General features: G+C 43.0%; 1 protein-coding gene across 1 annotated transcript in view; it reads right to left on the minus strand.

The window, feature by feature from the left end:
• Nucleotides 1–25,396, minus strand: part of GRIK4 (glutamate ionotropic receptor kainate type subunit 4) — a 451,038-nt gene that overhangs the window by 109,882 nt on the left and 315,760 nt on the right. The window contains exon 9 of the mRNA XM_011383591.2: nucleotides 6,707–6,868. Coding sequence (XP_011381893.1) covers nucleotides 6,707–6,868 — 162 coding nt within the window. The remainder of the gene's footprint in view (nucleotides 1–6,706; nucleotides 6,869–25,396) is intronic.

Raw genomic sequence — 25,396 nt, forward strand, 5'->3', positions numbered from 1 at the left:
AAGAAAGAAAGAAAGAAAGAAAGAAAGAAAGAAAGAAAGAAAGAAAAAGAAAGAAAGAAACGCATGTACAGGGAAAAACAGACAAATAAAGTTCTTGCCCCAATCCAAGTTTGCCAGCATTGTAAAATTGCCTGGCTGGTGTATTCTTTCTTTCTTTCTCATCTTCTCTCTCTCCTTCACCCTCTCTTTCTTCCTCTCTTGCTCCTCTTTTCTTCCTTCCCACATTTATTCAGCCCCCAGGCAGGGACTGTAGATCTTAACATCCCCACCCCCCAATCATCTGTCAAAGTGTTCCAGCTAGGCATGAGCCATTGTATCCCCTCTGCCTGCATTGGTCTACTGCCCTCCCAGCTCCATCATCCCTCCCTTCCCAAGCCGGGTCCTGAAGCCACCTGTGACTTGCAGATCAAGCGTTTAAAGGCACCTATGTAACACAATCAGGATCATTGGAAACCTCTGCAGTCCAACTGAGCCATGCTGACCAGCCAGGCTTCTCCAAGTCTCTCTCATCCATCATCCTCCAGTCTCTTTTCTCCATCCCACTCCTTTACTCTTTGCAGCCTAGCTCCTTCTTCATTTGATCTGAGGCTCACCTGAGTGCTGCCTGATGCTTCTTGGCCAGCTTACAACTGTCCTTGTCCTTTACATATAATTCATTTTCCCCTGAGCACATGTGGCTCCTTTATTAATGGGCGTCTCACATTTCCTTGCCAAAAGGATATATGGAAATTATGAATGCATAGACTGTCTCTTTCCAGCTTAGACAAATATCTACCTGAGGGGGAGTTAGTTACCCCTATAGACATTGGCTTCTAGGTCCTTCAATTTGGCTATTTAAATGATACTGTAAACTCATTTCTGTCTCACCTTCTCCCTTGCTTCCCAGTTAATTTCTTCATTCTGAGACCCTCAAAATCACGGAGTATTAGAACTGGAAGGGATACTAGAAATCAACTAGTCCAACTTTCTCATTTTACAAATGAAGAACTGAGGCTCAAAGAGAAGTGAGTTGGGTGACATGTCCCTAGTATGCTTCGGGCTTCACAGTTCTTTCACAGCCCAGTGCATTAGCCTGGACTGATCCATATTAAAAACTCCAGCCCCAGACATCTTCTTCTCCCAGTCCAGTCTCATCAGGGTCCTCCATACATAACCAGACAGCCCCTTTCTTGAAGGGTCCTGGCAATCTGCCCAGGCCTCTCATCTGGATCCTCCCCTGCTTACCTGAGACCTTGCCTCACATCCCACACTCCTCTAGCTTATCTCCCCAGCAGCCGCCAATCTCCTCCCTTCACCCAATTTCACCTCTGATGGTGTGAGAGCCTGTAATCTTTGTCTCATCAACATTTCCATCTCACCTTAAATCTCCATCCTGAAGCATCTTTTTGTTCTTCTAATTGCTTTTTCCCCTCTGATATGCATTTGGGGCTACAGTTGGGGAAAAGCAGTTCTGGTACAAAACAATGCTCCATCCATGTCTCTACTTCTTGGCCCAGTGTTCCTGCCATCTCCTGCCAGTTTTCCATCCCATTTCCCTTCCCTTTCACAGCTCCCTGTGTCTTTCTGTGGCTTCTGTTTCTTATCTGTGTGTGCCTGCCTCTTGGTCTAGTCTTTGCTTCTCCTGTCCCTGTCTCTTCTAAATATTCAATCCCCCAAATGCTTCAGTCCTCGTTTAAAATCCTTTCCCCTTTTTTGGCACCAAAATGTTGCTTGGCAAGGAACCTCAATTCTCTTGTTTTTATATTTTCATTTGGTTTTTCATTGTTACGTCCTTTTGAGCTGTTTGTGAATTGTTTAGGGGATCGAAAGTCTCCATCTGAATTAAGATGAGTCAATCTGACTCAGGGAATTGTGGCTGAGTTTCTTCTCCTACTCTCTAAATAAAAATATCTTCTAAATACACACATGTAACCCTCATCTACCGGACACCTCCCCAGATCATTGGATTCCCAGGGTCTTCACAGATGCCCATTTGTCTCTGAACCTCTGTAGCTTCAACTTTGCCCCTCAATACAACACCAGGACAGGCACCATTAAAATATCATGGAATGGTTCTTACAATCTGGGTTTTATTCAATAAAATAAACATTTACTTACAAACATCTGTTTTAGCCTAAATACTACTTACTTAATCTCGCCATCTGTAATTTTAATGATTTTCCATGATTTTTGTTCTTTGCAGTATGATTAATGAAAATGGCATGTGAAACTGTTGGGTATGTGTCTCCATTCATAACACTCCTTCTGCTTGCTTCATCTCAGGCAAGAAGTACATTAGCAGCTTGCTATCAGCCACCTGGGGGCTCACCCTAGGTGAGGGGCATTGAAATTTCTTTTATGGTTACTCCTCAGTTTAGTTACTCCCTCTCCATGCCCTTAGAACTGGGCCCCCTTTCCAGCAAGCTTTACCTGGAACACTGTTAACCTGACTGGGAAGGTGAGGAAGAGTGAGGCTCACACACGAGTCGGGAGGAAAAGAAACAGGAGAGACAACAATGCCAAGAGTGCAGAGGGACCATAAAGTGTAGGAGAGAAAAAAGAACAGAAAGAGAAAGAAGGAGGTTATGAGACAGGGGAAGGTGAAAAGGAAAGCATGAGAGGAGATGAAAGAAGGAAAAGAGAGACAATGGAATGGAGGCGGAGAGAGAAGGAGAGAAGGGAAAAGAGAAGAAGAGGGCAGTGGAAGCAAGAAGAGAGAGGAAAGAGAGCTAGTCCCCACTGAGATGCGAGCTGGTCACAGCCTATTTAAAAAGCTAGATGGGGAGACAAAATCAGGCCGTGCTTTCCTGGAACTGGTGATTTCTCACCTTCAAGCTCCCTGGCAAATGAAAGAGTTGGGCTGTTTGTGCTGGGAATTTCAGACCCCAAAGTGACAGGAAGAGGCACTGCTTTTTAAAAGGTAGTTGCTAAAGTGAGAAGCCTTGAGAAACACTTGTTCTGTTTGAAGCTCTGAGCTTCTTTTCCACATTCTTCAAGGTGAGGAGTTTCTACAACACCTTCCCTTCCTCCTCAGAGGCCATAGAGACCATGTCTGGAAGATTCTCCATCACTGAGAGGCAGATTTAGGCTCTAGTCCAGGCTGCATTGAAGTACCAACCCCTGCAGACCACTTAGCTCTTCTGTGCCTCAGTTTCTTCACTTGTCAAAAAGGGGTATATGACCACTTTATCTGTTATTAAGATGCTATGAGGAGGAAAAAGAGATCAAGACTGGATAATTTCATGAGAAGTGCTACAATATTATTCAGCTGTGTGCTGAGGTGAAATCAAATGAATGAGTGCCCTTGTCTCCTAAGCTAGAAAAACAGAACCCCATTTTACTGGCAAGAAAACCAAAGGGGCTTGGCCAAGAGAAAGCTGACTGAAGTAGAAACAGAATCTGTGACCCAGGGCTGGTTGTCTTCTCCCAGTGACCAGTTCTAGGTTTAAGGCTCACACTTTCCTCACACAGCCCATCTGAAGTACGTGAAGCAGGTGTGACACAGCCTACTTATACTCTTGTTCTCCACTCCCAGCATAGAAGGAATCCCCAGAGAACCCATCTACTCCCCAAATGCCTCCCAAACATTCTCAGAGAGCATAGAATGCTGAGGTCTTGGGAAGTCTGAGGCTGGAATGGGAAGGAAAAGTTTAAGGTCAGGATTCTATATCTTTTAAATTGCCTGGGGCTGCTTTCACGGAACAGGGCACCTTATCCAGGAGTAAGTTAGTGTCTGGAAGCCTTTATACCCTGCAGAGCATACCCCACACAGTAAATGAGCATCAGCAAGGTATTTGCTTCTCCTCCTCTAGAAAGCCTTCTCTGGTCTCCCTAGGCAGTACTAAAGGGCTTCCTTCTGCTTCCACAGGGGCATATTTCTGGGAACCATTTTCCTAGAGGTAAAGGCAGATTTTGTTCCACAAGTTGCGGACCTTGGAGGACAGTGACTTTAGATCTTCTCGTGATGGATCACATGATGGGCCCCACTCTTTCACCTGCTCTGTACTTAGGCCTTTTGTCATGTGACTTTGCATTTTTTTCTCTGAAAGGGTAGAGTACAGTTCCTCATTCCCTGACTTTGAGTTTGTATATGTGGCTTTCTTTGGCCAACAAAATGAGGTGAAGTTACAGTGTGCCTATTTTGGGAGCCTAGGACTAAGAGGTCTTGTGTGTTTCCACTTGCTTTGTCACTCTTCCGACACCACCTTGAGAATATGCCAAGCCAGCCTGCTCAGCTAGGGCAAGGATGAGAGATATGTGGAACACAGCTACCCAAGGCAAGCCAAGCCTAGATCGGGTAACCTCCACTGCCGAGGGAGCTCAGTCAGATCTGCAGAGCTACCCAGCTGAGCCAGTTTTAGATGAACTGATCATTAGCTGACTCTCAGATGCATAAGCTACATAAATACTTATTGTTGTACACTAGTAAGATTTTGGAGGTTGGTGTTTACACAGCATTTCTGTTGCAAAAGCGCCCTGATGTATTTACTAATGTGTATCCTCATGCCTGGCATATAGAATATATGAACTCAGCTGATGTGTAACTGTGCCTTGAAGACAGAACCAGATCCCATTTTATCTTCACAACAATCCTCTAAGATGGTCAACCATAATTAGCTCAAAATTACACATAAAAATCTGAGGTCCAGATGGGTTACACAACTAAGATCACACAGCAAGAAAATGATGAGGCCAGTATTTGAATCCAGGTCCTGTGCCACAAAGGCCAGTCCTCATTTCAGTACATGTGAGCATGGCCAGAGTCAGCCCCACAGACTGTGAAAGGTATTGCCTGACCTTTGTATCAGGCATCCCACCAGGTACCAAGGGCCTCTCATCTGCCTTCTCCTGGTCAATGTGAACACTACAGAAGAGCTGAAACCCTCAGAAAGAAATTGGAAATGTGGTGTAGAGATCTTTTATTATACTAGGCCAGATGCCAAATGTGGAATGGTTTGAGTGGGAGAGAAGGCAGCAAGTTTTGTTTCCTTTCCTAATATTGTGCTGTGAGCCTTTTAAGTCTGTGAGCACCTCATTAGGATACTGAAGAACAGCAGACAAGACTAGGGGACAGGGCTTGTGTTCCTGTGGGGAGGGATGAGCCTGGTCCTATCCATAACATTAAGGATACTCTTCACTGTCCCTTAAGCCATATAAGGGGGGTGAGGAACCCCTTCTTTCAGATGTTTTGCCCCCATAAAATACTTCCTATGGATTCTTACCTCTTTAAGGTCTAATATGCTTTGTAACCTTTCATGAAACTCAGTTCTCAAGCCCCTTTCTCCTATCTGGTTCTCCTTATCAAAGTTCTCTCAGCTTTGCATGAGGTCTGATCTCTTAGCTACTTCTTCCTTCCTAAGGTTTCTGTAGGCTACACAATCAAAAGGGCACAGAGTTTCGTGGGAGGTCATTTTGCTTCAGCAGGCCCACCACTACTAGATCACTACCTTGGCCAACTACTAATTAGGTGCCCATGTGTGCCAATGTCCAGAAATGTCCTTGCTTCTGGACATGTCTTGTCAAAGACAGGTATCTCTTCTATTTTAAAAGCCCACCAAAGAATGTCCCACTCTAGGAAGGTACCTGATTCCATTGCCATTTCCTAAACCTTATTATTTTCCATTTATTTCTTTCTCTAACTTATTATTCCACCTGCTCATTCATTCATTCATTTGACAAATACCCACTAACTGCTTTTATTTTGCCAGGCCATTTTAGTGTAGCAAGGAAATAATGGTCCTAGAGAAAGGCAAAATGATATAGTGGTTAAAATTATGAACCGTAAACCCATATGGCCTGGGTTCTGATTCTTCTTCCTCTGCTCATTAGCTGTGTGACCCTGGGCTGCTTATTTAACCTTTTTGGCCTCAGTTCCATCATCTCTAAAGTGGAGATACTGATAGCAGTTACCTCAGAAAGTTGTGAGCACCACATGAGCTGCCTTATGAGGTTTTTGGAGGCTTAACTGTAACATAGCTAGGATAGGACCTAGAAGGCCATGCAATCTCCATCTCCTGAGAACCTGTTTTTTAAAAAATGGACACATGCAGACACACTTGACCTGCCCCACAGAGTAAGGATATCAAACTCAATGGAGACTGGCAGGCAAACCTTTGTTTCTATCACACACACAAAGGGGAAAGAAATGTGAGGAGGAAGAATATGAGTGAGGGCACAAAGGAAGCCTCTCTAATGAGCTTCTACTCAGGACAGTAGTCCAATGTGATAGGAAGAGCAATGGGTCAAAGGTCCAGAGTCTCAGAATTTAGTATTACCCTGCAAAAGGCTTGGTGGTTGCCCTTAAAAAGGACCCCCATACCTCCCATTCCAAGCCTAGACTTCAGTTTCCCTATCTAAAAAATGAGGGAGCAGATCAGCTAAAGGCCCTTCCAACAGTAAGATTCTTGGATTCTCATCTCAGGTAGTTCTCAGCACAGTATTATTGAGATTCTGGCCACAGGAAGCTTACAGACATCACTAAATGACAACTTGGTGATTCCACACACTTCTTTCCCTGCTGTCTCCTCCACCAGGCTTGCTGTTAGAGCTCACTACTTCCCAAATCGTTTCCCTTTAACCACTTCCTGGCACCTTTACACATCTCTTTTTGAGCTGGGCCTGGAGAAAGCTAGACTCCAGGAGGGTTTGTGTCTTGGCATCTGGCCCAAAGAGGGGTGTGTGTTTGGAGGCAAAGGGGCACCAAGGAAGGTTTCTGGTATGTACTTACCGCAGGCCCAGGGAAAGGCACGTGGTCACAGTTCTCCTGCCAGGACTGATTGAGGCTCTGGGCAAACTCTTGGAAGAAAGCATGCGATTGGTTGAAAATCGAAAATCCAAGGATGTTGACACGATCATCCACAAGGTTGTCCATTCGTTGGAGCGAGAACTCCTGGGAAGATCCAGCAGTCAGAAACAGAACAGAGTTAGGAAGGGAATAAGACAGGGGATTGACTGCTGGCATGCATCTTGTTTCTTTCTGGTAAAATGAAACACTTATTGCCAGGTACTCTGCTAAGCAGTAAGGGCCAAGAGATAACTAAGAGTTGTTCTGAGAGCATGCAGTATTGGGAGACGGGAAGGAGAAAAGAGAAATAAGCAGAATGATCTTCAAGAAAGGTATGTGTAAGATGCAATAGATGGAGAGAGAAAGAAAACATTAGTGTGCTTGGTGGAGGCAGAACTGTGTCCATAGGAGGGGTGACCACTATGCTGTCTTGAAGGACTAATAGAAATTTTCTGGGTGAAAAATGTGGATGGATAAAAGCTACTCCAGACAGAAGTCCCCATGGATACAAAGGCATGGAGGGAAGAAAGTGTGTGGCCCTTTTAGCCAGTTGCCTGCAGTGTGCTTTGACAGAAATATCACTCCTCAAAGTGTGGTCCACAGAATACCTAGCATCAGCCTTACCTGGGTACCTTTTAAAAAAGTGATGCATCCCACCTAATAACGGAATCTGAAGTTCTAGAGTTGAAGCCAGGAGTCTGAATTTTCAGCAGGTCCTCAAGCATACCAAAGCTTGAGATTTCTGGGTTAGCACAAGGGATGCATGGGGTAGGGAATGGTGAGAATGAAGCTGAAGAGGTTGGCAAGGACCAGAGCTTAGTGGCTTGGATGCCAGGCTAGGGAACTTGCATTTTACCTGTATGTGATAGGACCTGAGGGGACTGTCAGCAGAGAAATGATGAGATCGAAATTGCTTTAGAAGAATCTCAACCTGAAGGTCTATAGATACTGTTGTGCCTTCATTTGTTAATTTTTTTTCATTCATTTAACAAATATTTAAGTGCTTATTGTGTGCCAGACACACAGCACAGACGATGTTCTAGGCATAGAATATTTGAACAAGAGAGACACAATTCCTGTTCTCGAGAAGCTTGCAGGTTACTATGAGACAGATTTAAATAAACAAATAAATACTTATAAATTCAGATATCTACGGAGGATAAAAGTGGGGGACTGCTACTTCAGATGAAGCAGTCAGAAAATCCCCATGTAGATAGTGTTATTTAGGAGCTCAAAGGAATTCTCCCAGAACTCATGTCCTTCATCCAAGCACGTGGCCCCACCCAGGTGTTATCTCAGCAGGCTAAAACCTACAGGCATGAGTCCCATTGAAGCCAGTCAGTGTCATAAGAAGAACTGCCCTCCTCACGTGGGGTTAAGCTTGGAGCCCTGGGCCTCCAAGGCCAACCTCAGCCCTCTACAGGGAAACCAGACTGGAGGGTGTGGATTATTCGGCTCACGAATCTCGGCTCACGAAATAATGCTTTCAAATGTGGGTCAGGTAACCTTTGCGCAGTGGTCACATTCATCACACATTCATTCCAAGTGCCTCACACAGCTCCATGCCCTGTGGACACATGGTAGTTACAGACCCCAGAACTAACCCAACCACCACTCAGCCTGAAGTGACAGATGGCAGGTGCCTTGGGCTTACTTCCTGGCTGGGTAGAAACATTCTTTTCCTTCAGATGGTCTCTTTTCTTAAGATTTCACTCCTTCAAGCCTCTGGCACATTCCCTGTATCCTCATTCATATCTACACCTAGCCACTGCCAAGGCCTCAGGCTTTAGGCCTGAGCTCCCCTGTTCAAAGTCCAGCCTCATTAGCTGCAGCTTGCAGACTGAAGTTACAAAGATTTCTTTGGAAACACCAACCCCTGATACTGTGGAGTTGAATGAGGATTATATGTATTTTAGGTCCTGCCACATTTCTGTTAGGAGAACATGAATGTGTCAGAGAACATATTGATTCATAAGCTGATATTATGTCCTGTCTCTCTTAACAGGCCAGCTGCCTATGTGCTGTAGGCTATCAGCAGGCATGAGGGGGCAGATGGCTAATGAGAAGAGATGCATTTGGCAAGGGGGAGATGGAGTAGGCACAGGCCAGGCTGCTATTAGGCATTCAGGGAGCTTCTTTACTGGCCATGGTTGGTGTAGAGAAAGCTGGAAGATGTCCCCTCTCCCTTGCCTTCCTGTCAATGTGGGCAGCTCATCCTCCCTCAACATGCACAGCCTGATGAAAGGAGGTGCATTTCAGTAAAGCCCTGACGTTTTGGATGTCTATAGACTCACAATGGCAGTTGGATGGATACAGTGGATAAGGGCTTTGGTGTTCAAAGCCAGGTTCCACACCATACTGGATGTATGACCTTATGGAAGGTCTTTAACCTCTCTAGGCTTCAATAATGACAGCAAACTTAGAGGTTTTTTCAAGAAATGTATAAGAAGGATGTGCAAGTTTTAGAATCATATCTGGCACATGAGAAGCACTCAACACATGATAGTTACTGAAGTACCTGGGCAGAGATCTCAGGCAGCTTCTGGCCCTCTACATCCTTAGTTCTACTTGTCTTGGAAATCTGAGTTAGGAAGGTGTTTCCTTCAAAAGAATTTCCCAGGCAAAGGAAGAATGAATGTTAATTGCAGATGTTTAGAGATATTCCTTCCATAAGTCAGCCAGTCTGTCTTCTTGACTTTTAATTCCTCTCTCAATTATATCTTATTTTCAAAGGACCCCTTAAGATTAAAAGACCCAGATCTTTCTTGATAATTCATTCTATTCATACTGACTTATGGGAGAGCTTGTAAAAGGACAGAAAGGGAGTACTGTATTCTCTTATAATTTCCCAGGACACTCTAGGATTCTATTCCCTAAGCATCCTCACAGTTAGGAAATGCTTCTTTATGTCTAAACTTAGACTCTCCTGCTGCTATTGAAGGCTGGTTTCTAAGTAAGTATGGGAAACAGCTGATCTCTGCCAGTTTGTACACAATGAAAAAAATCTTCTAAGCCAATATTTCTCAAAGTATGTTCCTCAGGACACCAGCTTTACCAGAGGATGTTAACAAATTTCATGAAAACAAAGTTTCATGTTCAAATAAAGTTAGAAAATATTGCATGTTATATCCACTTTTTTAAGATTCATAACACATATTAGCATATTAAAGTTTTAAAGAAGTGCTACAGTGGAGCAGCTTGTTTAATTCTGTTTAACCCAGAACTTTCCAAACACATTGACCATGGAACACTTTTCCCTCAAAAATCTATGAATGTCTCGCAGTAGTTTTCTACAGAACATACTTTAGGAACTGTTACTCTAAACATAGGGAAACATACATTATAAATCCAAATTCAAGTGATAGAAACATTTTACTGAGAGGGATATTTCATAAAATTAATAAATTTTAGGATTGGAGAGGATTAAAGGCCACCTGGTTCCTACTGCCCACCACGTGCTCTAACTCAGAATGCAAACCTCACGTTCTCTGTCCTCCCCTGGCCACACTGCCTGGCTGGCTGTGACCTTAATTGATATGACAGAAAGGGTGGAATAGGTTCTCATAGTGATCTTGATTCTCTTCTTATAAATGTCCTAGGAAGAGAAATTCTAAAGATCCCCAATGGGAGTGGATTCACTGTTGCAGCACCAGAGAAGCTAGGGTGAAGAGCAGAGCAAATGGTCATCTGATAAGGCTGAGTGGTGGAGCAGAGGCCAAGACCAAGTTACTCCAAGCATACATGGCTTTGTAATAGCCCCTGTGTTGCCACTGCATTTTCCTGCATGTGATCTTTCTCTCCAAAGTCCTATATGTTCCCAGAGAGTAGAGATGAGTCTGCCTCATATGTGAACCCACACTGCACCTGGCATAGTGCCTGGTACCTGGAAGCTGTTTGGCAAATGTTGGTTGAGGATTGTTGATTGAGGATGCTTCAATGCTCTGAGATCCTCCCTGTGCCCAACTCTGACCATTAATCACACAGTCTTACCCCTACAGAAGGGGTCAGAACATGAGTAGAATTTGTACCGACTCTGGATTGTCTTCTGGAAGCTGCATTACTGTATTTGGAAAAACAAATTCCTGACAGTTCGGCTTGTTTCCTTATCGCTGTATTCTTAGCTACATGTCAAATGAGAAAAATTTTGCTAAATAAGTCACCATAGGGTGTTAATTCCTAGGTTTGGCTATTTGTGCCTAGACAAAAGGCTTGAGATGAAGTTCCAGATTTTCCAACCATAAATAATTACAACAAAGCAATAACAGTAACAACATCAATAACAACAACAACAACTGCTATAATATATTGACCACTAACTGCGAGCCTGGCAGAACTAAGCCCTTCACATGCATCATCTCAATCCATCCTATAACATTAAAATCCAGATTTGACTGACTTCAAAGCCAGTGCTCTACATTCTTGTACCACGCACCACTGAGTGGCCTCAGTGTGTGGGGCACCAAGGGTCAGGGTCACTGGGAGCTCATTGTGACTGTGTTGTAAAATAGCTGGCAAAATTGAGTTAAAATTAAATTCAGAATACAAAAGTCGACTTTAAGACCAGTGAGAAGATTTGCAGCTACAAAATGAACACTGGTAGTCTAAATAAGTAAAGGGATTACCAAGCATCAACTAAATCTCTGCACGAGAAAGATTTTAATTACAAAGGAGTCTGGGGCTTGGTGCAGGCTCCAGACTGAGCAACTAAACAATGATCTTGAGAACATGGGAGTGCTGAGGTTTGCCCCACACCTCATGTCAGTTCAGATTCAAAAATCCAGAGTAGGAATATGAGAAAACACCAGAGTGAAGCAGGTGGGGAGGAATTAGAAATAAATGCAGCATAATTAAAGATATGTGGCTAATATGCATAGGAAAGTAGGCAGTCAAATACAGCTTCATGAATTTGGCCAACTTCTGCTGAGAGTTGTTCAGGAGGCTTAGCCATCCCTAGCGAAACCTCTTTAGGTCACCATCATTTGAGCCACAATGGTTCCCTGATGGCCTGTGGACTCTCTTGTTCATTGTTGTATCCCAGGGGCTAGAGAAAAATCACTGAACCCAAAAGTCCTTCCTTGCAGACCTTTCACTCCAGAATGGTTCTTACTCTTAACAGAGGTATTTCAAACACTTTCTTGCTTCTCAGTTGCTTTCACTCAAGACTCAGCTTTGATGCCTTCAGCTCTGTGCTTAGCTCTGGCCCCTCACTGCCTGGGAAGGGAGGCCAGCGGCCTTATATCATCCAACCCACAAGTCATTTATTAAACACCAATTTATTATTGAGTGTAATAACATTAACCACTTCCTTCAACATGGCTGCACATAGCTTACAAGACACTCATACATCACTTTTGGTCCTCAAGAGCACACCTGGAGTGGACAGGACAGGTTTTATTCACAGTCTCATTTGGTGGAAGAAGAAACTGAGGTGCCCAGGAGTTATGTGTCTTACCCTAAAAACAGATGTGGTATTAAGATCCGGGTACCCGACATACATGATTAGTACTTATAATTCCATTACTTCCTTCTGTGTGCTCAGCATTGGGCTAGGTCATAAGGAGACACAGTATACACAAAAATGCATGTGCCTTTCTCTGAGCTTCTTAATGACTCACAACTTTTAATGTTCTCACCCTAGAAGTACTGAGAATACCAAAAGATTCCAATTTCTTAAGCCATTATTATGAAGCTGGAATGATGAAAAATATCCTTAAGACCATATCATTCTTAAACTTGAACTCCAATATCTTTTTACCCCAATCCTATACCCTCTCTTGGTCACCTATCTGTGAATATGATCATTACCACCCGTAATTCAGGCTAGAATTTGGAACTCATCCTCCACTTTGTCTATTCTCATGCTCCCTGTGTCATGCATGTATGCATGCATTCATTCATTGTCACTGGAGAACATTTTACTTCTCTAATATCTTTTGAATCTGTCTCCTGCTCTCCATCCCCATCCCTTTACTTTAATTCAGCTCTTTACCAGCTTGTTCCTGGGCTGTGAACTAATTGGTTTCCTCTCCTCCAGTCTAGCATTTCTCCAGGTTTCTATTTCATGTCATTGTTAGAGGGATCTTCCTAAACTATACATTTGACCATGAATCCCTCTCTACTTCCAATGCTCCTTACTGAACAGAGGACAAAATCAAACTCCTTAGCTAAAAACAGACATGTCTCTTCATACTATGATTCCCATCTACTCCTCTGCTCATTGTTTACCTTGACCTTCTCCATCACCCAAGCCAGGCATAACTGGCTACTGTCTCAATTGAGCTACCACTGTACCTCACAAGTATACCTATTGATTTTGTTATCACATGAGTTTGTTCAAAGGTATCTACTGAAAACTGGGTGCTATTAAAGGCAAATGCATTTACATTACCAGCACCTACCATGGTTCACATCATAGAGAAAGAAGTCAACACTGTTGACTAAATAAATTTAGAAGGGAGTACCTGTCAGGTTGATTCTCATTTCACTGCATGGGCAGCCTGGTCCCCTCAACTTTCCAAGGCACTTCTTTGTAACTATACACATTCATTTTACCTCGGAACCCGAGGCATGGCAGAGGCTAACACCCAGACCCTTGTCTCACAAGTGTCCTCTTAGCCTTTTCTCATGAAAGTGCTAGAGCCACTAGGAGTCCAGCATATCCTGAGTACCCTTACATTCTCTTCCTCCCTCCAGCTACCTGTCGTTTATATATCTGCATCAAAGCTGTGTTCTCTGCAGGTTGAGTGAATGCTTTTTTGTGCAATACGTCCTTGAAGAAAGTAGCAGCTAGAAGGCGAATTCATACCTGCCAGTGGATTCCATTTAATGGGAGATTTGATCCTAAACCTCCTGGCTTACAGCATCCCTAGATTCTTTTTCCTACGTGTTTCCTACTTATGGTGATAACCATAATATGAACACAATCCTCACAGGAACTGCCCCTTCTATGCTTTTTTGTCCCAATGTGAGTCCACAAACAGAATGTCCAAAGCAGACTATATTCTGTCTTGTTCATTGCTCTGTTCCTTGTATCTTACCTTGAACCTGTCTCAGAAAGTGTTCCATGTGTGTTTATTAAATAAACTAATGTTCACTTGTAAATGCCCACCGGGGTGGGACCATCTTTACAAAGACTTCAATCATTTGCTCCCAGGAAGAGGAAAGCAGAGGCCAGGTGGGAGAACTCTCCCACCTCCACCCCAGCAGCTATGATTATCTTCATTTTGTATTTGGAACATTCTGGGACTAAATAAGTAGTTATTAACTGTGAAGCTGAAACCACATGAGAAATAATGGATACTTTGTGTTCTCCCTTAGGCTGGGGAGCACTATTGCTTTTCTGCAGCCCAGCTTCCTTTATCAGGCATCAATTCCTTGACTCTGATTCCCTTGCACTCAGGATCCACTAATTAGGCCTCCTGTGTACCCCCCAGGTGCTAAGCCTCTCTTTCCAGGTCCCAACTCATTAGCCTCGGGCATGTAGAGACCAAAGTACCCACCCATCTCACCAGGGGTACAAGGAGTTGTTGAGGAAGTTAAGTGATGCTGTCAATCAGCAGCCTTGGCCTGCCCCCATCTCTGCAGCAGAACCAAATGATGGGCTTCCACAGGGGCTGGTATCTCGCTGTCTCCCACATGCTCAAGATCACTCAGGAAGTATGTGACTGAGGAAGGACCAGGACTCAGGCCACAGGGTTCTCAAATGGCTTCCCATAGCAGGAGGGAACAGATATAACAGGAGATTTTTCAGATCTCTCGAAAACTATTTCTGATCATATCTCTCTCGTTGCCTCATTTATTCCACAACAATCACAAGCATCTCCTCTAGGACACACATTATGTTAAGCACTAGAGACATAGTGATGAGCAAAGCCCTGTCCTTGTCCTCAAAGTGCTTATCTTTAGAGTCAAGTGGGAGGCTAATCCCAAACAGTGGTAAGTACGAGTGCTAGGAAGGCAGACAAAGGTGGTCCCTTTTATTAGAATTTCTGTTGATTTTCCTAAACTGATTGCAATCTGAGGTCTGAAAGATGAGCAGGAGTCAGCCAGATGAAGAGGTGAGAAGAGCAGCCTCTCAGACAAAGAAAGATCAAAATGTGTAGAACTCCAGAGGAGGAAGGGCATGTAACAAATTCAGGGAACTGCAAGTCACTCAGTATGGCTGGGGTGCCTAGGGAGGTGGGGAATGGCACAGAGAAAAGCCCAGAGGTAAGTTTTTGAGAGGTTGCTTTGGATTTTGTCATTAGCGTAATGCGTAATGCAGAGCTACTGCGGGGTTTTAAACGAAAGAGAGATATGATCAGGAACAGTTTTATAAAGATCTTAACTTTCAGCCAACATAAAAATCCAACTTTGAAACACAGGAGATGCATCCACCTTGTGGGTTATAGCTAGAGGCTTCAGCAGGATGGGCAGGTGTCATGCTTACCACTGGGCTGTGAATGTGAACTGTCAGCACTACAAATACAGGGCTGAGGAAGACTCAGATGGTGATGAATTAAACCGTTGATGCCTTTGACACTGACTGAAACCTGATGCTGGGGACAGAAATGGTGGATTACTTAATGATAACAGCACTTGCTACTCCTAATTATGCTTATAATATAATAGTGCTTATAGTGTAATAATAATACAATTTGCCATAATGGCTTTCATTCTGTTTCTCTATGCTTTTCGAATATTCATTAAATACAAAACACTCTACTCAGTAGGATCCAAAATTTCTCAGGCCAGGAGTCTCTGTGGTAGCTACAGCAATCCCAGGTGGCCTCAGTGTCCTCCTTTGCTCTAGCTCTCAATCTCACCTCAGGGGCTTGTTTACAGACTACCATCAGGACCCTAGGGGTGCACTTTGCAGGAGGTCAGTGGAGAGAACCTGGGGTTATTATCTACATAATTAGGGCATGTACAATTGCCTGCCCCAAGGGTCTCCAGTGCCTTCTCTCTGGTTCTCTGGCTAGGTTCTCTCATTGTTTATTCTTTCACCAGGTGACTAGGGTCGGGGGGGTGGGGGTAAAAGAAATAAACTAATTTACATGGTTCTAACATGAGCCCCAAGACCCCTCCCAAATAATCCCAGGACTGTGACTATGATGAATTTTACTTTGTGACTAGGTCATGCTATATGGCACAGTTGACTTTAAAAGAGAGAGATGATTCAGGTGGGCCTGACCTCAGCTCATAAGCCCTTTTAAAGCAGTTTTCTCTAGCTGTTTGCAGAAAAGAAAGTTAAAGAGATTCAAAGTGTGAGAAGAACTCATCTAGAGGGAGAGCCTCTGTTGATGAGACGGAGATATCTACACCATCTGGCATCTTAGAGCTGGATCTATACTTGTGCCAACTATGTCTTCTGCCTCTCCCCAAGAGCCCACAGCTTCCTGCAGCATTCCTTCTTCAAGAAGGAGTTTCTCTTTTCTCAGGTCTCAGGGTTGGAAGGCCCTACTGGTAGTAGTATAGCAGAGAAGGGGCCAGTCCACCAGTTCAGTCTGAGCCCGCTTCATAATAAGGGGTGGAACAGAGTCCTGGGTTGGCAGAATAGAGTTTGCCTATCAGATACTAATTAGTAGCTGACACCAAGAGTATATCAGTGCCACTGCATACATAAACTGGCCAAATCTCCCTGCTTTTCCTTAGGGAAGCCCCAACTTGGATTCTCTCTTTAGATCAGTGGTGCCCATCACCTTGAAGAGGGACGATTGTCAACAGCTATCTAAGTGAGTTGGAGTGTCGCAGGCATTTGTGACAAGCTACCGCCATGCTCAGGGTGTTAAATCAGGTCCACTTGGGACTCTACCTTCCCTCTACACCTGTTTACACAGAACAGAAAAGTTGGCAGTTGGCTGCCTGTATGGAATAATGTGAAGACTCTGAAAGGTCTTCCCCACTCCAAAATACCTTCCTCACCAACTCCATGATTTCCCATACTATCTACTTCCTTAAAGCAAATGTTGTCTAAGGCACCAAACTATGTGTATCCTTCACTTAGAATGTTCTACCCACTTCCTTCTTCACTTGGTTAACTGTTACCGATTCTTTAAGGCCCACTGGCTGTGGCCTTCTCCAGGAAGTTTTCTATGAGCCAGAGGCAACTTCTTTGATGGTCCCATAATAATCCTATGACTATCTACATCATTTTAATCCACTGATTTACAATAATTTGCTTGGATTTGTCTTTCCCTCTAGTCTGACCTCCACAAAAATAGGACTTTATTCATTGTTGCATCCATGACACCGTAAGTGCTCAATTAATTTTATCTAGTGACTGTGTGGATTGTGGGTCAGGAGACCCTCTTCCTCCACTCATGACTCACTGTGGAAACTTAGGCAAGTTACTTTCCCTCTTAAGTTACTTTTACTACACTGTAAAATGACAAGATTTAGTTAGGTGCTCTCGAAGATCCCTCAAAATTCAATGCTCTCATTGGCCATTAACATCTTGGCACAAACTGGATCTTGAGACTGGGGAGGACTGTCAACTATCGGGGCTCTGAGGTAGGCTCTTCATGGGTCACAGAACAGTGCTTCTAGGCAATGGGGCGTGAGATGCCCAGACAGCTCATAAGACAGAGGTGCTGCCCTACCTAAGAAACCTGAACAGTGCAGGACACTGGAGGGATAAACAACCTAGACAAGGACACTGAAAAAACATGAAGAGGAAAGTCACCTACTTCATGTGGAAAACAAACTTCCTAGGAGAATTCACCAAGTCATTTATTATATATTCATCCAATCTGTGAAATCAACAGAATTTCAGAGTTCAAAGGTCTATGGAGAGCCTCTAGTTTATCCCCAGAGGAGAAAGGACTTGGTCCTGCCAATGTCCACTCTAATGCTGAAAATGTCTGACAACTTTGCAGGGCAGATGGGGTGTTATCTGACCGGAACCATCTTTAACTGGCTCTGGCTCCCCCTTTCTCCATTGTACCCTCCTGCACCAGCCACAGCAGGCACCATGCCCTTTCTCAGGTGTATAACTTACCTCTGCCCACATGTCACTCTCCCATTCTCATTTATGACCATTCTTCAGTAAACCATTCAAAGGAAGCCATATCTATAAACCTTCTCTAAGCTCCCAAAAAAGCACTAAATCCTCCCTCTCCTGGGCATCTGCACCTCCTATTTACAAACTGAGAGCTCTTTAAGCCCTATCGTATCATACTTGTATTCCCCAGCACACAGTAGGCATGTAATAAGTGTTTGCTGAATAAGGGTAGTTGATTTTAGCATTTTCTATAGGTAGTCGCTTAATCATGTCTAATTATTTTATAATCCTACAACTTGGGCCAAGGAGCTTCCAGCCGTCAGTCACAGTTTCCACCAATGCAAATGCAAAGACTAATTCTTCAGTCAATGCCTCCTGCATCTCCCTCCAATTTTTCCTGCCCTTTCTCTTTCTTACCAATACCCTCTCTACCAATGGCCAAGTTCAGAGAACAGGTACAGGAGGCTTAGCAGCCAGAAAGCATAATTATGGAGTAATGGCTTCTCCTTAAGATGTGGCTGTACCCATGTACATCCAGGAGACATTTGTCATTGCCAGATCTGCCATCTCTTAGGGTCTGCATTTGATGGGGGTGGTACCTCGGAAGCCCAGACTGACACATGGGGAGCTTTCACTCCATTACTCTTTCCTAGTTTCATTAAAAACATATTTATTCACCAAAGTGTACTGTATTATACAGAGTGGTTCTCCTAAAAGGCTCAATAAAGCTGAAATATGTGGATAATCTTTAAAATTTTATAAAAAACTACACTTTAGAATCAATTGCTCTAGCACTAGAAAGTTGTCTGACTGATGGATTGTAGTTGTGGGCTACAATGAATGTGTGTGTGTGTGTATGTGTGTGTATAAGGATGTGTGTGTGTTTGTGTGTGTGTGTGTGTGTGTGTGTGTGTGTGTGTGTGATGTGTTTCAGTAAATGACTGTAAGATATGAAAGAGGCTCAAGTACTCTGGGAACTATAGTTCCAACCAGGTGAGAGGCCAATTTTGAAATGTTCCTGGTTATTATAGCTTTAGAGTTTTAGAAAGCTAGAGGCAGTAAATTAGAAAACCGAAGTCTAAGGATGGAAATACTCAACATGAAAGTGAGAAAGAAGGGAGGGAAGAGAAATAATGTTTATTAGAATCCTTAGTGAAAGGTTTCTAAACTAGAAAGGTTTAGAAACTTTCCATGTTCTTCACAAAATGATGTAAAAAATATTCCATTTTACAAAAGGGAAAACTGAGACTCCAATAGGTTAAGTAATGTGCCACATTTACCTCTAATACATGTCAGGGTGCAGATTCAAACTCGAATATTCTCTGATCTGAGGCCCTGGCTCCCTCCATTAAATCATGTCTTAATCCTGTGTCAACACAGTCATGAGGCTCACCCAATCTCATGTGCCAAGGCATATGACAATTTCATAATGACCTTAAAAACCTGAAGGAGATGTTTTGTTTCAAAGCCCTTTGGGTTCTGGCTCCATGAGTTAGGTGCCAGATACTGGCCTGAAGAGGCCACTTGACTAAGGTCAACCCGAGCATAGTGTGGCCAGTAGAGGAAGCAGCCCCAGGTGACAGACAGCACAATTGTGCCATTCAGCACAATCAGACTGTCCTTGCACTCTTCTGCCTCTTCCTACTTCAGTCGTTGTTCTTGGTGCCAACCCTGGGCTTCAGGTTTTGACATTGCCCTCACTTATCAGAACCCCCTGAAACCCTGTCTCTTGGATGCTGAACTAAACCACCCTTCATGGTCTTGCACACCCTTAATTTTAAATCTATCCAGTTCAGAGTAAAAGAAGGCATTCTAGACTGAGTAGTAACTGTGTGGTCCTCCTGGCTGAGTTTCAGACTTTTGTGCTTAAGTGCTTAGTGGGCATGAGCTGAATTCCTGTTGGATAAAAGGAAGTGAGCTATCTCACCTGGCCAGCCCTCCTAGTCCAGGAACTCTATAATGTTATGAAGTGCTCCATTCATTCCCTCAAATATACTTATTGAGCACCCACAATGTTCAGTAGGCCCTTGTAGTTACTATGACAAACAAGACAAATTTGCCTTTATGAAGCTCAAAGTCTGGTGGAGGGGTCAGATATAAAAGGAATTCCCACTGGAATGAATGAATGCTACAAAATACAGAACACAGGGCTCTATAAGAGAGTGTAACAGTGGATTCCACCTAGGAGGGTGTCAGGGGAGACTTCCTTGGGGAAGTGGCATTTAAGAAAGACCTGAAAGATGAGTAGAGTTGGCGTGCCAAAAGAAGGAAAAGAAGCGGGATGATGAGCATGCTCACTTCCTCTGGAATCAATTCCTTCCCTCCCTGTCTGCCTCAACTCACTTTTCTGTAATAATTTTAGCAATTTCAATTACTTATGGCTAACCTCTCTGGTAAATAGTTAGAAAAATAAACATAGGCTTTGTCTGCTTGATAATAACATGAACCCAGAGGAGAAAAAAATGGTCGCCTATATCCATTCTGCCCAAATAAGATAGAGACTGGGGCATAGAACAGTTATTTCTGCAGGACTCACTGGGACCTGGCTACAGTTTGGGAATCCAAGCAGCTGTTAGCTAAGCAGAAATTGCTTCCATGGGCCACGTGGGTTCTCCAATCCAATGGGCCATTTTCCTTTGGAATGCCAACCCGAGGGTGCCGTGAATCAAAATGCCCCCAATAGTATGTAGGATGGAACAAGTCTAGGACTAAAAAGACCCTCAGGCTCACCAAATACAATCTCATAATTTTAAAATGAAGAAATTGAAACCCCATGAGGAGAAATGGCTTGCCTGGATAAGAGCTAATTACCTGGATTCATTATCTGGTGTCATTACCTTAAGCAATGTATTAAAACTTTATGAGCCTCAGTTTGCTCATATTTAAAATGGAGATGAAACAGTTCCTTCTTCTTGAGTTGTGAGGTTTAAATGAGAAAATAACAGAGAAGCACTTATAGAGCCTTGCATATAGAAGGTATTCAATAAATAAATAACAACTATCATTACTACTATGTCACCCAGCAAGTTAGTGGCAGGGCTGCAACTAGGAGACACAGCTGTTTCACTTTCTGTTCTCTGTATGACGAGTCCTCCTGCTGGTATAACCCTTTCCCCAGACTTGTGACATCAGCACTTGGCCCCTTCTCTCTAGATTCCCTGAGGGAAAAACTCTGAAACGCCTACTGCCTACATGGCACAAATGGCAGCCTGTCTTCCAGCATGGTAGTGGTGCCAAGAGAATGAAGCTCTGACCCTATCTGGCATGGCATCCAGCTAGCCATGCTACCTGCAATGCCCAGGTGGCCCACAGATCACACAGTTCCTGCTTCTGGTGCCCAATTATTTCCTGCTTTCCATTGACATATCATAACTTTTGACCATTATCCTTAACTCTCTAAACTTCTCCCCACCAAGGTGGCAGGTCCCTCCTTTAGCACAGGGCCCATCTGTGCTGACACAGATTAGGATGATTTTATCTTTTCTATTCGACAGTGATTGAGAATCTCCCTGGGTTCATTAGTAGCTGGATAATCTTTCCAGATTTACTAGCTCAAATTGCACTTCCCCCTGCACCTCTGATCTTCAGATGGCATCTCTGCTATCTCAGTGGCTGACTGGGTTTTGCCCAAAGGCCCTTAATTCTTCACTTCTTTTATCTAAACTTCCATCAGTCTTGCAGAACAACAGTTTTCCCAGCCAAACCCAGAAGCTGACTGGAGTACAGAGACTCCTTTCAAACAGGAGTGGGACAAACGCAGTGAATCAACAACTGTCCTGTCATGCCTCACCTGGAAACACCAGACAAGACTGTCAGGTCAGCAGCCCACCTGGATAAAAGAACTCCAGGAGCAGATTCTTTTAGCTGTAAGGGAGCTGACACCTCTATAATAAACTGCTAATTTCTACGTATAGGACCAATTATCTTCTAAACAGACATGCCAGAGCCTAGGATGCTAATTGCTTTTTCAGCATACATGGGAAAGATGTGTGATGATGATTAATAATTTAAAAATACGGCAGATATTGTTAGCTGATCATTACATCCATTTCCTCTTCTCCCTGAGCATACAATAGATAACATTTCTGAATCTCCCTTACAGGTAGATGTAGGCATGTGACTGAGTTCTAGTTAATGGAATTAATCAGGAGAAATACTATGTGCCACTTCCAGGCCTGGCTTATAAAACCTTCCTGTATCTGATCCTCTATTTTTTCTCCCATTCCTCAGAGGACACATAAGCTAGAAGAAGCCTGGGCCACCAAATGACGTTATGGAAGGGTGCCCACTGATCAAGTATTCTCTTTTGGGACTTCAGTTGAGTCAGAAATACACTTCTATTGTGTGAAGCCATGAGATTTATTTGTTATAGTAGTTGGCATTACTTACCAGATACAAAGCATTATCAATAGCTAATTTTTAATTTTATCAAGATTCTAGAGATAAATTTTATTATTTATATTTTACATATGAGGAAACTTGAGACCTCCAAGAACTTCAGGGGCACATAGCTAATAAGCTCCTGAACTGGGGATTTTCACCAGATCTGAATGACTGAAGGCCTGGATATTTACATATTGGCTTCTTTTTCTCACTATAAAGCTTATTAATCAGGACTCTCAAATTTAGCCATGTAGTCTTGCTTCTTTCATCTGGCAAACTCCAAATAGAAATAAGAAACACATCTGAATACTTCATACCTATTAAGATGACTATTATCATATACACAAAAAATAACAAGCATTGGCGAGGATGTGGAGAAACTCAAATCCTCATACATTATTGGTGGGAATAAAAATGGTACAGCCAGAAAACAGTTTGGCCATTTCTCGAAAATTAAACATAGAATTACCATATGATCCAGCAATTCATCTTCTAGGTATATACCCCAAAGAATTGAAAGCAGGCACTCAAACAGATATTTGTACACCTATGTTCACTGTAGCACTATTCACAATAGCCAAAAAGTAGAAGCAATATAAGTTGCTGAGTAATAGAATAATAATGATAGTTGACATTTATTGAATACCTTCTACATGCAAAGCTCTGTAATAAGTGTTTCCCAGTTATTTTCTCATTTAAATCTCAGCAGAAAGCACTGTTTTATCCCCATTTTAAAGCCTCAGCAATCTCATCTGTAAGTGAACACTAACAATACCTGCCTCAGGAGATAATATCCACACAGCAGCTGGCTCACAACACAAGTTTAGTAAAGGGAAGGTATTATTTTAAGAATACCTTCTTAAGGTATGACAAGGTATTATTTAAGAATATCTCACTTGTATTGCAAGCCAACTGTTTGGTTATTGTCTCCTAAGGCAGATATTTTTAGTGTTCACTTGCAGATGAAGTTGCTAAGGCTCAGAGAGGTTAAGTAACTTGCACAGGGTCACACAGCTGGTAGCAAAACTAGAATTCTGTCATATCTATGTAATATCAAGGCCTGTGCCTTTCTGGCTCACTGTGCAGGATTTCAAAAAGCTAATCTGAGTAGCTGCTGCATCATTGTGGCAGAATTTAGGGAGATGGCACATGATGGGAGTCCCTAAGGAATTCAGAGAAGGAATAAGTAAAAATTAAAGTCCAGCTGACATCTGTATGGGCGTAGGGGGTACTGGAGAAGCGCAGAGGATAACTCATTACCCTCTGTATGAAGCCTGTCCACTCTGGACCAAGACGCTAACTGGGCAGGAAGAATAAACTTCAAAATAGTTTCTTTATTCCTAATAAAAGTTTGTCCCTTCTAGAAAGCCAAAGCACTAATGAGAGGCTTCCAGAGTATTCTCTCACTGACCGATTTTTGCTATGACATTTCTTCTATTTTCTTGACTATTATTTAATTGTCATCATTCCTGCAGTTATTTTTTCTGATTCCCCCGTTCAAACTTACAAATTTTGTGAATCTTGTTAATTTCAGGTTCCAAGAACTCTGACTGAGGAGTGCTAGAGTTCATCTATCTAGTCTGTGTTCACCCGAAAAGGAGAAAGACTCTTTGAAAACTGAAAATATAGTGTTGTTAATAAAAAAAGAAAGACGATGCCTTACAAACAAACATATAGTACTTTGCAATTTATAATGAACTTACTTATTCTCACAACAATCTCATATGATTTATTATACCCATTTTACAAATGAGAAGACTGGGGCTCAAATAGTCAACATGACTCTTCCAGCATCACACAGTAAGAATAAGGCAGATGGGGACCTGACCTAGGTCTCCCGACTTCACAGGCTAGTGCTTTTTCCACTAGACAAATCATCACAATCATCATTATCATTTCTAAGAGGAAGTGGTAGTACACAGTGTGGGTGATGCTATCTCCTTAAAAATCTCCTTAAAAACCAAGCAACTTCCCCTTATCCTAGTTATGATCCTGGGAACGCGTATTCCAAATGACTGGCCTCCTTCCATCTGCTAAGTCCCCCTTGTGACTTCTTGCTGCCCAGTTTCTTCCGCCATGGCTTCTTTATGTGGGTAGCATCCCTGGCAGACTAGACTGCCTTTTCTCTCTTCTCTCCTCTCCTTCCCAGGCTCCCATATGGAACACAACTGTACTTTAATCTCTTTTTATTCTTCTACCAACTAGCCAGGTGCTCCCCCAAATGCCTCCTTACTTTAAGCAAATACTTTTGCATTGCTCTGGGAATAGTCTAATCCTTTCTTCCTTTCACATGTTAATGCTCTGATTTACAGCAGCCATGTTAGATAGGAAAAAATAAACAAGGAAAGAAATGCCTTGTGTTTTACATTTTGAGGAGCGGTGACTGGGAGGAGACATGAGGGGGACCTCTGGGGTGCTGGATCTGGGTGCTGCTCATACAGGTGTGCTCACTCATTAGGCTGTGACCTGTGATTTGTGTGGTCTTCTATATGTGGCTAGACTTCAATTAAAAAGTTCCAACAATGGAGCAGGCAGTTTTGTAGTGGTGGCAAACTAAGTGACAGCTAAAGGACTCTCACAAGCCAGCTGAGGAGGGAATCTTTATACCAGAAAAGAGGCTACCCTGAACTTTTCAAAGGAGTTTTCATCTCTGAAAGCAAAGGCCTATGAGATGTTTCAGTGTTAACAATTCCACAGCAGCCCCACCCAAAAGGACCGTTCACAGAAACCTACATCTGGAAAAGAACAGGGATCACAGAATCCCATTCTGTCTCTTTGGGAAGGCATATTCTTGACCTCACAGCACATTTCAGGAGACCTGGCCTCTAAATCCAGGGAGGGACACTGAACAATCTTCTAGGTTATCCTATCACATATGTTGACCAAGAAAGTCTTAACTTTTAGGCAACCTTTTTCATTTTAAGATTTAAGAGTCAAATCTGTGAGGTTGGATTCTGCTCACTAACATTGATATCTGCCTTAAATCTTCTAAATAGGTTACTTTCACAAACAGATTTAGTTAGATCAATTAATAATAATTAACTGACATGCCATTCCTGGAGCAGTCCATATGTTTGAAGTGACTCACTGTTTCCTGGACATGCCATGTACTTTCACAACTCCAAGTACGCGGATACGTTCTTCCTTATTCCAGAATGTTCTTCTTTTCTCCCTTTATCTAGAAAAACTCTATCCATCTTTCAGGGTGTAGCTTAAAGGCCTCTTCTTTGGGGTCTTCTTCTTCAGTGAATCATTTCCTGCCTGCCTTA

The sequence above is a fragment of the Pteropus vampyrus genome, unplaced genomic scaffold (assembly GCF_000151845.1).
Source record: "Pteropus vampyrus isolate Shadow unplaced genomic scaffold, Pvam_2.0 Scaffold528, whole genome shotgun sequence".
In the NCBI taxonomy this organism is placed as follows: Eukaryota; Metazoa; Chordata; class Mammalia; order Chiroptera; family Pteropodidae; genus Pteropus; species Pteropus vampyrus.